Source organism: Neoarius graeffei, chromosome 5 (assembly GCF_027579695.1).
Source record: "Neoarius graeffei isolate fNeoGra1 chromosome 5, fNeoGra1.pri, whole genome shotgun sequence".
In the NCBI taxonomy this organism is placed as follows: Eukaryota; Metazoa; Chordata; class Actinopteri; order Siluriformes; family Ariidae; genus Neoarius; species Neoarius graeffei.
The window spans coordinates 44960979-44974673 of record NC_083573.1 but is presented as its reverse complement, the minus strand read 5'-3'; the positions used below and the strand labels follow the sequence as shown (position 1 = coordinate 44974673).

The 13695-nt window shown below is 42.8% G+C and overlaps 1 protein-coding gene across 1 annotated transcript in view; it reads left to right on the top strand.

The window, feature by feature from the left end:
• The first annotated feature begins 366 nt into the window (after nt 1-366).
• The window catches only part of si:dkey-233k19.3 (dynein axonemal heavy chain 11), a 171278-nt gene continuing 157949 nt past the window's right edge, over nt 367-13695 (top strand). Inside the window, exons 1-8 of the mRNA XM_060920812.1 lie at nt 367-621; nt 4566-4709; nt 5159-5343; nt 5460-5652; nt 7857-7956; nt 8776-8987; nt 9194-9427; nt 9530-9697. Coding sequence (XP_060776795.1) covers nt 367-621; nt 4566-4709; nt 5159-5343; nt 5460-5652; nt 7857-7956; nt 8776-8987; nt 9194-9427; nt 9530-9697 — 1491 coding nt within the window. The remainder of the gene's footprint in view (nt 622-4565; nt 4710-5158; nt 5344-5459; nt 5653-7856; nt 7957-8775; nt 8988-9193; nt 9428-9529; nt 9698-13695) is intronic.

Here is a 13695-nt window from a genome sequence, read left to right as displayed (position 1 = left end):
CTGTTGTATGCATCATGAATGGAAGTCCAGTAAGGGAATAAACCCCTTCCCCTCCCTCACAGTTCAATCACAGTGGGTTAAAACTATAAAACCAGCTCAGGCTCCCAGTGTGTGTGAGCTAGCTCATGTGTTTACACTGGGTCCGTTTCCAAGGCAACACAACGCTATCCCGCCCCTCACAGCGCGAGCGCCAGAACAATCCGTTTTTGTTTTTGAGCAAATTTGTTTATATATATATATATATATATATATATATATATATATATATATATATATATATATATATATATATATATCTCACATAATTTTTTCACGGTAACTCCTGAAGTATTTTCTCTAGCCTACTTTTTTTTGCCAAGTTTTGGAATGTTCAGGGACAACATATTTAAAGAAGAGGAGGAAGAGGAGGAGGAGGAAGTTAACTCTGTGTTTTCTGATGATGAAAGGGTGAAGTTTATGGGAGAGAAAATTTGCCAAATGTTAAAAGTCAGAACAGAGTCCTGGAAGGAGTTGATCATCACGGAGGAAACCCAAAGCCTTCTCACTGACTACTTTGAGACACGAGTTAAGTTTTTGTTTTTCACTTCAGCTGAGTCTGACGTCATCACTGTCTCCTCAGAGGTGAGTGTGGCTTCATACAAAGTGCTGCAAAATGGGTCTCTGTAAAAATGTTTACATGGTACTTGCAAACTGGGTTGCAAGAAAAATACTGCAAGATTGACAGGAAACGCCTCATCTCATCTCATTATCTGTAGCCGCTTTATCCTGTTCTACAGGGTTGCAGGCAAGCTGGAGCCTATCCCAGCTGACTACGGGCGAAAGGCGGGGTACACCCTGGACAAGTCGCCAGGTCATCACAGGGCTGACACATAGACACAGACAACCATTCACACTCACATTCACACCTACGGTCAATTTAGAGTCACCAGTTAACCTAACCTGCATGTCTTTGGACTGTGGGGGAAACCGGAGCACCCGGAGGAAACCCGCGCGGACACGGGGAGAACATGCAAACTCCGCACAGAAAGGCCCTCGCCGGCCACGGGGCTCGAACCCGGACCTTCTTGCCGTGAGGCGACAGCGCTAACCACTACACCACCGTGCTGCCCTGACAGGAAACGCCTGTAAAACATATTTACAGTAAACAGCTGTAATATTATAAGAATACTAATTTAAACAAAAAACAGTGGTGTAGTGGTTGGCACTGTCGCCTCACAGCAAGAAGGTTCTAGGTTCGAGCCCAGTGGCCGATAGGGGCCTTTCTGTGTGGAGTTTGGATGTTCTCCCCGTGTCTGCATGGGTTTCCTCCAAAGACATGCAATCAAAGTCATCAAAATCATGCCATGTGGTGCATAGGGCGGTGCCGATCTCTGTTTCCATTTCCATAGCCCTCGGCCTGTTGCCTACTACAACCCCGATTCCAAAAAAGTTGGGACAAAGTACAAATTGTAAATAAAAACAGAATGCAATAATTTACAAATCTCAAAAACTGATATTGTATTCACAATAGAACATAGACAACATATCAAATGTCGAAAGTGAGACATTTTGAAATTTCATGCCAAATATTGGCTCATTTGAAATTTCATGACAGCAACACATCTCAAAAAAGTTGGAACAGGGGCAATAAGAGGCTGGAAAAGTTAAAGGTACAAAAAAGGAACAGCTGGAGGACCAAATTGCAACTCATTAGGTCAATTGGCAATAGGTCATTAACATGACTGGGTATAAAAAGAGCATCTTGGAGTGGCAGCGGCTCTCAGAAGTAAAGATGGGAAGAGGATCACCAATCCCCCTAATTCTGCACCGACAAATAGTGGAGCAATATCAGAAAGGAGTTCAACAGTGTAAAATTGCAAAGAGTTTGAACATATCATCATCTACAGTGCATAATATCATCAAAAGATTCAGAGAATCTGGAAGAATCTCTGTGCGTAAGGGTGAAGGCTGGAAAACCATACTGGGTGCCCGTGATCTTCGGGCCCTTAGATGGCACTGCATCACATACAGGCATGCTTCTGTACTGGAAATCACAAAATGGGCTCAGGACTATTTCCAGAGAACATTATCTGTGAACACAATTCACCGTGCCATCTGCCGTTGCCAGCTAAAACTCTATAGTTCAAAGAAGAAGCCGTATCTAAACATGATCCAGAAGCGCAGACATCTTCTCTGGGCCAAGGCTCATTTAAAATGGACTGTGGCAAAGTGGAAAACTGTTCTGTGGTCAGACGAATCAAAATTTGAAGTTCTTTATGGAAATCAGGGACGCCGTGTCATTCGGACTAAAGAGGAGAAGGACGACCCAAGTTGTTATCAGCGCTCAGTTCAGAAGCCTACATCTCTGATGGTATGGGGTTGCATTAGTGCGTGTGGCATGGGCAGCTTACACATCTGGAAAGACACCACCAATGCTGAAAGGTATATCCAGGTTCTAGAGCAACACATGCTCCCATCCAGACGACGTCTCTTTCAGGGAAGACCTTGCATTTCCCAACATGACAATGCCAAACCACATACTGCATCAATTACAGCATCATGGCTGCGTAGAAGAAGGGTCCGGGTACTGAACTGGCCAGCCTGCAGTCCAGATCTTTCACCCATAGAAAACATTTGGCGCATCATAAAATGGAAGATACGACAAAAAAGACCTAAGACAGTTGAGCAACTAGAATCCTACATTAGACAAGAATGGGTTAACATTCCTATCCCTAAACTTGAGCAACTTGTCTCCTCAGTCCCCAGACGTTTACAGACTGTTGTAAAGAGAAAAGGGGATGTCTCACAGTGGTAAACATGGCCTTGTCCCAACTTTTTTGAGATGTGGTGTTGTCATGAGATTTAAAATCACCTAATTTTTCTCTTTAAATGATACATTTTCTCAGTTTAAACATTTGATATGTGATGTTCTATTCTGAATAAAATATGGAATTTTGAAACTTCCACATCATTGCATTCCATTTTTATTTACAATTTGTACTTTGTCCCAACTTTTTTGGAATCAGGGTTGTACATAGCTAGGGTTACAGTGGGGGGCTAGTCCTCTGGTAACCGCAAGAGTTTGACTCCCCTCCCCACTCACATCTGTATTGCAGCGTGCCTTGCCAGATGGCAGTAGGTACCATTTTTATGATGGTCTTTGGAATGACCAGACCGTGAGTAGAACTCATGATTGAGAGGCAGACACACTAACCAGTAGGCCAACTCGCAGTGATTATGTCAAGACGGTGGCATGGTGATGTAGTGGTTAGCACTGTCGCCTCTTCGCAAGAAGGTCCTGGGTTTGAGCCCAGCAGCTGACAGGGGCCTTTCTGTGTGGAGTTTGCATGTTCTCCCCGTGTCTGCGTGGGTTTCCTCTGGGTGCTCCAGTTTCCCCCAAAGTCCAAAGACATGCAGGTTAGGCTAATTGGTGGCTCTAAATTGACCGTAGGTGTGAATGTGAGTGTGAATGGTTGTTTGTCTCTATGTCTCAGCCCTGTGATGATCTGACGACTTTTTCAGGGTGTACCCCATCTCTCACCCATAGTCAGCTGGGATAGGCTCCAGCTTGCCTGCGACCCTGTACAGGATAAGCGGTTATGGATAATGGATGGATGGATGGAAGGATACAGCTGATCTGGCCTGAGGCACAACTCACTCTCACTGATTCAGTCTAACCTTTTAATTACATCAATGTCTTTCAATCAAGAGGTGCTAGTTGGCTGCTCATTAGTTAAGGCTTTGAGTTACAGAACAGTAGGTTGTGTGTTCAAATCTCAGCATCACCCAAGCTTTATTGTAAATATGTTTTATAGATCATTCATTCTCCTTACCAATTATCCATTGAGGCTCATGGATGAGCTGGAGCCAATCCCAGCTGACATTGGATGAGAGGCAGGGTGCACCCTGGGCAGGTCACCAGGCTACTACAGAGCTAACACAGAGAGACAGACAGTCATTTACAGTCACATTCACAACTATGGGCAGATTGAAGTAGCCTGTTGACCTAATCCACATATCTTTGGACTGTGGGTGGAAATTAGAGCATCTGGAGGAAACCCATGCAAGGATGAGGAGACCATACAAACTCCACACTCTCAGAAAACAAAGGACATCATTGTACCTTTAGGAGTACAATGGCTTGTCATTGGGGCAGCACCCCCAAGACACTTATTTGTCCCATTTATATACTGCTTGGGAACATATTATGTACCTTTCTGACCATAAAAATGTCCACGTAGTTACCCCGAAGTCCAATAATGAGCCCTAGGGGTACATTAGTGAAGATTGTACCTTGGGGGACAGAAATGGACTCCAGCTGGACTCCTATTTCTGTCAGTGCACACAGAAAGACTGTGATTGACTGGCAGGTTCGAACCAGGACCTGCTTGCTGTGAGGTGACAGGGCTTACTACTGCACCACTGTGCTTCCCATGTTTTACAGTAAATTTTACAGTACTTTAGTGGCAACCCATATTGCCAGTAAATTACTGTAAAATTTACAGCATTTTTCCAGTTTATTTATACTCTTTAACTCTTTCTGCTAGGTAATGTGCTGTTTTTAATGTGTGTCATATGTGCACCAGGTTTCTTCTCTCTCTGATTGCAAGAGGTTGTATGTTCTCAAGAAGGAAAATGTGCCAATCCTTCCTGAAAACTGCAGGAACATTCTGCTCTTTGGCGCATTGTCACCGTCGCTGCTTCTACAGCTGTCAACCATTGTGGACAAGGTAATGGACTCTTAGGAGGAAATCCTGCTAATGTCTAATGCAGATAGCATCTCAAAACTCCAGGTTCGAGCCTGAGCTCAGGTGACATCTGTCTGTATGTATGTCTGGATTTATGTGGATTCTCAAGATTCCTTACACCTCTCAAAAACATGCAAATAGGTAGATAAAACAAATCGCCCCTGAGTGTGAATACTCTTGGCCAGTGTCCCACCATGACCCTGACCTAGATAAACTAGTTACTGAAAGTGAGATGGAATAAAATTTTAAGATCTTACAGATTATCAGCACTGATCAAGGCTTCCAAGGACCTTAGGGTGAATATTATCTCGACCCGATTTTTAGGTTTGAAATCTACCAGCCAGCAGGCTAGCATTTACAGAAGCATCTGAGTCAACTCTCAGTATCACACAGCTCTTTCCATGCATAATGTGTCAATGTTTTATGTCAAGGTCTGCCTGCCACTTTTGTCAAACAAGGAGAATCATCAGCTGTGGCCAAATGTGATATCCCAGGATGTAACACGACACATAGAGAATTTATCAGACAAGGTCTCTGTGGTTAAAGGACAAGTCTATGGGAAAACTGTGCTTCCTGTGCCAGCTGTGACAGAGAAGATAGAAGCATGCATCAGTCTGTAAGATGTGGTTTTAATACTCGAATACATTACATATGATTTTAATATACATACATCACACTTTATACAGTTTTCCTTCCAGTTAAAAATAACTTTTTTTTTTTTTACAAATTCAGTGAGGGCTGTCATGACCGGAGGGCAGTGATGCATGCAGTTGAGTCCATGGTCATTAACTGGGCCCATTTGATACAAAAAGTCTTAAAAGAAGATTCTTCTGGACTTCTATTAAAAGGGCAGAACCCAGGACCAATCACTGAACTGGATTTCTGGAGGTCAAGAAAAAACAACATAGAAAACATTCATGAACAGGTTTGTATATCTATTTCACAGTTACTCCACGAAATCGAGGCGTACGTGAACTGATAGCTGACAAAGTGTGTCGCGCCCAGTTGGCTATAAGCCATGTACGAAGAGATTGAGTGGAATAACTGTTGTATTCTATCCACATTCACTGGATTTTGAGAAACAAAGCATTTTTATTTTTTGCAAATTTGATAAATACAAAACGTTTTTTTTCCTCCGTGCTCTCACGGAAGGCGGTCGCATCTCCTGTCCTCTCCTTTTTTTTCCTGCTTGTGCTCTTTGTTTCGTTTCATCTGCCTATACTATTTTTTTTTGAGAGACTCTCTCCGCATTGAAATTCTAAACTAAAAAAGCATGGATTTGATAAACTGGTCTCCTAACGAAATTGACACAGTTTCTGGGTTCGGGGGAACCCACCTGTCCTGCCGGAACGTCTGTGAAGGACATTGAAGATATCTACCTATTCGGAACCATGATTACAGGACTTCTGCTGATTGGATTAGGCATTGCCCTGGTATATCGAGGAAATCAGACAACGGTGACAGCTGTTCAAAGCCCCACAAAGCTGCCCGATATGATTGGAGTGGTGGGCAAAGCTGTTGGCACTCGGACTGTGGACATTCAGAACTTTAACCACAAAATGGTTGTTATCTCGGAGCAGCTTTCAGCTTTGCAAGGAATACGTATTTCGGAGACCAAATGGAATTGAATTGAACAGAATGGACGAAATGGACAGATATGGATGAGTGGTGTGGACGTGTAAAGACTGCATCTGTTCGAAAGACCAAGCAATCTCTATCTTATCGACATTCGGCTCCCTGAACAGCACTGGCCTTGATCAAGGCCGTTGCTGGGGAAACATTTCCCCCAGAAGGTCACTGCTGGGAGACACTCTCACTCTTCGCATTCCTTCCCCAATTTTCCACGGTCGCCATTTTTCACCCTCAGTGTGACAAGTGGGTGCGTGACCAGCGCCACTTGCATGGCTGCAGGAGCGGACGGCTGCTTGCTTGCGCTGGGTTACCTCTACCTCCTCCCCTCCCCTCCTACCCCCTTACCCCTTCCCCCCCACCCCTGATTGCCCCCTCCTTCCCCCCTTCCCCCCTCAAGTCCCATGCTTTAAAGTGTACTTGTGTTATTGTGTGCTTATGTGCAGAGGTTTTTAAATGCTCCCACACTGTACTCCTGATAGGAGCATAGTGGGGTGTGTGTGTGTGTGTGTGTGTGTGTGTGTGTGTGTGTGTGTGTGTTCTTTTTTCCTCATGTTACTACTGTGTTTCTTTTTCTTTTATCCCTGTCTTCCTGTCCTGTTCCCCCTCTGTAAGGACAGGTTGATGGTCAATTTCACTGGTAACAGTGACAATAAAGGGTTCATTCATTCATTCATTCATTCATTCATTCATGTTTATACGAAACGTCCAACAAAATAGTTTCTGCTTAGAATGTAAACAAACTGGCGAAATGACAGTAGCAATTTGTGAAAAATGCCATAATAATAATTCTTGAAAAATAAAAAAAGATACGTTCTTACCATCGAATACTTTCATTCCTTAGTTTGTTGCTTTTTTGTATTTTTGGGGGGCTTGTTTTCAAGTAGAGTTTTTAATTCGTCCTCGGTTGGTTCAGCAACACGAGCCGCCATTTTGTTTTTCTCTGCTCACGGTATATGAAGAAGAAGAGGAAAGAAGAAACCTTTACCTTCAGATGGGTTAAATGCAGAGGATGAATTTCACTGTGCTTGAAGTGTGCATGTGACGAATAAAGGTTTTTTCTTTTTTTTCTTTGTCACATGCACACTTCAAGCACAGTGAAATTCATCCTCTGCATTTAACCCATCTGAAGCAGTGAACACACGTGCGCACACACCCAGAGCAGTGGGCAGCCACATTACAGCGCCTGGGGAGCAGTCGGGGTTAGGTACCTTGCTCAAGGACACTTCAGCCGAAGGCCGCCCCACGTTACCCCAACTGCATGTCTTTGGACTGTGGGGGAAACCGGAGCACCCGGAGGAAACCCACGCAGACACAGAGAGAACATGCAAACTCCACACAGAAAAGCCCTCGCCGGCCTCTGGGTGTAGTAGAGTAGCCAGTCAGAGCGCACAATTGCTCATATCCAGTGAACGTGGATAGAATAAAAGCATTTATACATCTTTTATACATTAGTAATGATGCAATTGATTTATGTGGTTATAAGTGTCCTATTCTCAGCTTCAGAGTCCACCTATTCAGAAGATGGTGAGAATCCTGGAAATGGCAGACAGCAGCTATTACCCATCTTTTAGAGCACTTACAGAGGAGGTCTATGATGGTAATTACGTTTAATCTTACTTGATCTTTTCACCACTGTGTGATGGTCTGTTACAACGAATCTGTGCAGGTAGCAAGATATCTAGTTATCTTTAACATATCTTTTTTGTGAGGCAACACAATTTACCACTTCACAGCTCCAGCTCCTGATCTTGGGTTACTGTTTGTAGATGTTCTTCCCCATGTCCATGTGGGTTTCCTCTGGGTTATGTGCCTTCCTCAGAAGTCCAAAAATATGCCAGTAGCTGGTAGCTGGATTGACTAAATTGCCCCCAAGTGTGAATGAGAGCACGTGTGTGTGTGTGTGTGTGTGTGTGTGTGTGTGTGTGTGTGTGTGTGTGTGTGTGTGTTTATTAACCCCGCCGACAGTAGTCGGAGGGGTTATTATTTTCACCTGCGTCAGTCTGTGTGTGTGTGTATCTGTCTGTCTGTCTGTCTGTCTGTGTGTCTGCAAGATATCTCAAGAACCAATGGATCGATTTGGACCAAATTTTGTACGTGTTGCCAATCACCCAGGAAGGAAACCATTAAATTTTGGAGGTCAAAGGTCAAGGTCATGGCAGAACTTCGAAATTTTCGCCCAATGTATTTTAATAGGGAAAAGGCGGGGTTTGCACTCGTTAGAGTGTCCCTGTCTAGTTAGCATTCCATTCAGGATGTGTTCCCCATTCAACCCAAGTGTTCCCAGGACAGGCTGAAGATCCCTACAACCCCAACCACGATAAAGCTCTTACTGTACATGAATGAATGATTTTTTTTGCCATATTTGACATTTGACTGAGTAAATATGATCTCTCTCATACTTTTTTTTTATTTAAAGCATTACAGGAAGCGAGAGATGTGGATCTTCACCTGCAGCAGCTTCGGCCAATCTTGTCTTGTTTTGAAAACGTGGACTGCTCATCCATCCATCCATTCATAACTCTACTCTTTCATGTTATCTTTCTGGTTTGGACTCATTGCTCATTCTACTGTCAGCCTGCTCGCATTGTAGTGCTGTTGCAGGAGCTGTGCAACCTCCTCATTCAGCAGGTGATAATGATCGAGATTAAGATTTGAATAGGATTGGACTGCCAGTTGACTTTACCATTAAATTTACTCAAATGATCCGAGAATGAACATAATGATGATTTATAATAGAGTGTCTGTCTTTAACATTTCAATTAAGTTTTGCTCAGCACTGATGGCACTAGATACAGAGCTCAAATTAATAACATTTTCTCCTCTCCTTCAACCAGGCTAACTCGTACCTGTGTGGAGAGGAGCTGCTAAGAGGAGACACAGAGGAAACTCTGGAGAAGCTTCAGGCTGTTACGAAGCTTATTAAATGTTTTAAGGAAACATTCCATACCTACAGAGAGAAGGTGGCCACCTGGGCCATCTCCAAAGGCATACGCAAGTGCTGGGACTTTCCATCTGCTTTGGTCTTTGGTCGCTTTGACTGTTTCACAGCTCGAGTGCTACAGTTAGAGGTGGGACATATTTCTGGTTTTGGTTATAGATTAATTGCACATTGGTTTTAAGGTCCATTTCTGAATTAATCACACTAAATTAAGTTGATGTGTGCATTGCAGGATCTTTTCCTCACCATGGTCAAGTTACAAAAATTGGAGAAGGTTATTATTGGTGGAATCAAGGGAAGAATGTACACTGAACAGGTTTTTCTACTGCACTCTGAGTTTCAGCAGCTCTGCAAAGGAATCATGAACAGTGAATATGATCCTTTAGATTTGACATCCAAGGTATGTCTTTACAACCAGTGAACAGTATGTTGAAAGTGTCTTAAAATGAAGTGATTTCAAGTGTTAGAGGTGGATACAGTGGATATAAAAAGTGTACACACCCCGTTAAAATGATAGGTTTTTCTGATGTAAAAAAAAAAAGAAATAAAAATGAGACCACAATAAATAATTTCAAAACTTTTCCCACCTTTAATGTGACCTATAACCTGTACAATTCAATTGAAAAACAAACAAATCTGTTAGGGGGGAAAACACAAAAAAATAAAAACTGTACAATAAGTTGGTTGCATAAGTGTGCACACCCTTCAACTAATACTTCGTTGAAGCACCTTTTCATTTAATTACAGCATTCAGTCTTTTTGGGTCGGAGTCTATCAGCCTGCCACATTTAGACTTGGCAATATTTGCCCACACTTCCTTGCAAAAGCGCTCCAAATCTGTCAGATTGCGAGGGCATCTCTTGTGCACAGCCCTCTTCAGGTCACCCCACAGATTTTCAATTGGATTTAGGTCTGGGTTCTGGCTGGGCCATTCCAGAACTTTTTTGGAGTCATTGTCGTGCTGAAAGATGAAATTCCTCTTCATCTACAGCTTTCTAGCAGACACCTGAAGGTTTTGGGCCAAAATTGACTGGTATTTAGAACTGTTCATAATTCCCTCCACCTTGACTAAAGCCCCGGTTCCAGCTGAAAAAAACCAACCCCAAAACATGACGCTGAAACTACCATGCTTGACTGTGGGTATGGGGTTCTTTTGGTGATGCGCAGTGTTGTTTTTGTGCCAAACATACCTTTTGGAATTGTGGCCAAAAAGTTCAACCTTGGTTTTATCAGACCATAACACATTTTCCCACATACTTTTGGGAGAGTTGATGTATTTTTTTTTTTTGCAAAATTTAGCCGGGCCTGGATGTTTTTCTTTGACCCTATTTCATAGTCCAGACATATGGAGAATACGGGAGATTGTTGTCACATGTAGTACACAACCAGTACATGCCATGAATCCCTGCAGCTTCTTCAGTGTTGCTGTCGGCCTCTCGGCAGCCTCCCTGACCAGTTTTCATCTTGTCTTTTCATCAATTTTGGAGGGACGTCCAGTTCTCCGTAATGTCACTGTTGTCCAATATTTTCTCCACTTCTTGATGACTGTCTTCACTGTGCTCCATGATATATCTAATGCTGTGGAAATGTTTTTGTCCCCTTCTCCTGCCTGATACCTTTCAACAGTGAGATCCCTATGATGCTTTGTAAGCTCTCTGTGAACCCTGGCTTTCGCTGGAGGATGCAACTGAGTAAATGTCTGAACTTTATTTGGGGTTAATCAGAGTCAGTTTAATTGATGGCAGGTGTGAACCCAAAAAGACTGAATGCTGTAATTAAATCAAAAGGTGCTTCAACAAAGTATTAGTTTAAGGGTGTGCACACTTATGCAACCAGCTTATTGTACATTTTTTTATTTTTTATGTTTTTCCCCCGTAACAGATTTGTTTGTTTTTCAATTGAATTGTACAGGTTATAGGTCACATTAAAGGTTGGAAAAGTTTTGGAATTATTTATAATGGTCTCATTTTTTTACATCAGAAAACCTATCATTTTAACGGGGTGTGTACACTTTTTATATCCACTGTAGGGTCACCGGCGGCACGGTGGCGTAGTGGTTAGCACTGTCGCCTCACAGCAAGAAGGTCCAGGTTCGAGCCCTGTGGCCGGCGAGGGCCTTTCTGTGTGGAGTTTGCATGTTCTCCCCGTGTCCATGTGGGTTTCCTCTGGGTGCTCCGGTTTCCCCCACAGTCCAAAGACATGCCGGTTAGGTTAACTGGTGACTCTAAATTGACCGTACTGTAGGTGTGAGTGTGAATGGTTGTCTGTGTCTATGTGTCAGCCCTGTGATGACCTGGCGACTTGTCCAGGGTGTACCCTGCCTTTCGCCCGTAGTCAGCTGGGATAGGCTCCAGCTTGCCTGCGACCCTGTAGAACAGGATAAAGCGGCTAAAGATAATGAGATGAGATGAGATGAGATGAGATGAGATGAGATGAGATGAGATGTAGGGTCACCTAGGAAGAGGCAGGTAATACAGACGCACTTGATAAGAGATGGTGTACAGTTTTCAACATGTGAACGTCTGTTCCATGGTAATATGCTGGTTTATTATCGTAGCAACACAGTAACTCAGCTGTAAGGGTCTAGAATCCACTGGATCTGTGCACCAGTCCCAAGCCTGGATAAATAAGAAGGAGGGTTGATGGCAGGAAGGGCATCCAGTCATAAAATCTTTGCCAAACTAACTTTAGAATGCAATCCATTCAGTCCAATGAGTGTCATGCTAAGGCGTTCTCCGGAAACAATGCACAGCCTGAGTGCCATGAGGGTGAAAGTTGCTGGAGTGACAGAGGAAATGGCAACTGACAGAAGGTATTGGAGGGCACGGATTAGCACCAGCGACCCCACACCATGCGGGAAATAGCCTGAAGAAGAAGATGATTATCGTAGCAACACAGTGATGACAGTTTTGAAAGAGTTGAGGAAGGATAAAATATGCTAATCCTTGGAGATGCCTTAAAGGAGAACTGAAGTCATTTTAAAACTTGCTTTATTTCTTAATTAACGTGTTATTCAATTACGTTTTCAGTTTTAGTAACCTTATATCATGACTCCTATTGGCAACTAATTGCAATTAAAGTATATTATATTATAGATTATATTATAAGTATATTATACTTATCACCCTATTCGGTTTTTAGCCATGTTGAATTTAGTTCGTTTGGTCTACAGCAGGCGTTGCTTATCCTTGCGATCTTCACAAGACTTGTGTGAGACTTCAGAACGTGAAGTGTCAGCCAGGTGTCAGTGCTGCCATTTTGAAAATTGTTTTCCAAATGAAATATTGCACAAAAACGAGTTTAAATGATGATTACTGCCTACTTTTTTCAAACTTTCCTGATTGCTATCAAAACAAAACAAAACTTCCGGCTTGATTATGTCAGCATTCGAAAGAGGGCATGCACGTCTTTTGATAACGTTGGCAGATGTTGGTCACTTTGATTTCCGCTGTACGTTTTACTTCCATCCTATGATGTCTCGCACAGGTCTCAATGAATCTCATTTACGGCCATTGCTTTGACATATGGACTGATATATTACATACTGTAGCATATTTCAAACACTCAACTTGCTATACTGTAGCAGTGACAAAATAGCTATCAAAAATGCATTCCTATATTTAATAAAATGAGATAAATAGAGGGTGGCACGGTGGTGTAGTGGTTAGCGCTGTCGCCTCACAGCAAGAAGGTCCGGGTTCGAGCCCCGTGGCCGACGAGGGCCTTTCTGTGCGGAGTTTGCATGTTGTCCGCGTGGGTTTCCTGCGGGTGCTCCGGTTTCCCCCACAGTCCAAAGACATGCAGGTTAGGTTAACTGGTGACTCTAAATTGACCGTGAGTGTGAATGGTTGTCTATGTGATGACCTGGCGACTTGTCCAGGGTGTACCCCGCCTTTTGCCCGTAGTCAGCTGGGATAGGCTCCAGCTTGCCTGCGACCCTGTAGAACAGGATAAAGCGGCTACAGATGATGAGATGAGATAAATAGAATTTTGATAAAAATTTGCCTTCAGTTCTCCTTTAATGAATCATTTCTTTCATACTGTTCTGAGAAAGTATATTTCTTTTACACGATTAATAGCATATCAGAAGATATTAGAATTGGTATTGCATATAATTCCAAGATATAGTGCCCTTCACGATTATTGGCACCCCTTGTAAAGATTAGTAAAAAGGGATAGAAAAATATCCACCTTTTGTTGAAGAAGCGTCATCTCACACTGAAAAGATGAGAAAATATAACCTTTAATTGAAATAAATTTATCCAGAGAAACACAAATCCCGCATCAAGAAATAATTATTTTCATCAAAAACACTCGTGCTACTGTTATTGGCACCCCTGGACATAATAATGAATCATTATAGTGATGCTTCAATGTGACTGAAGCATGTTTCCCATT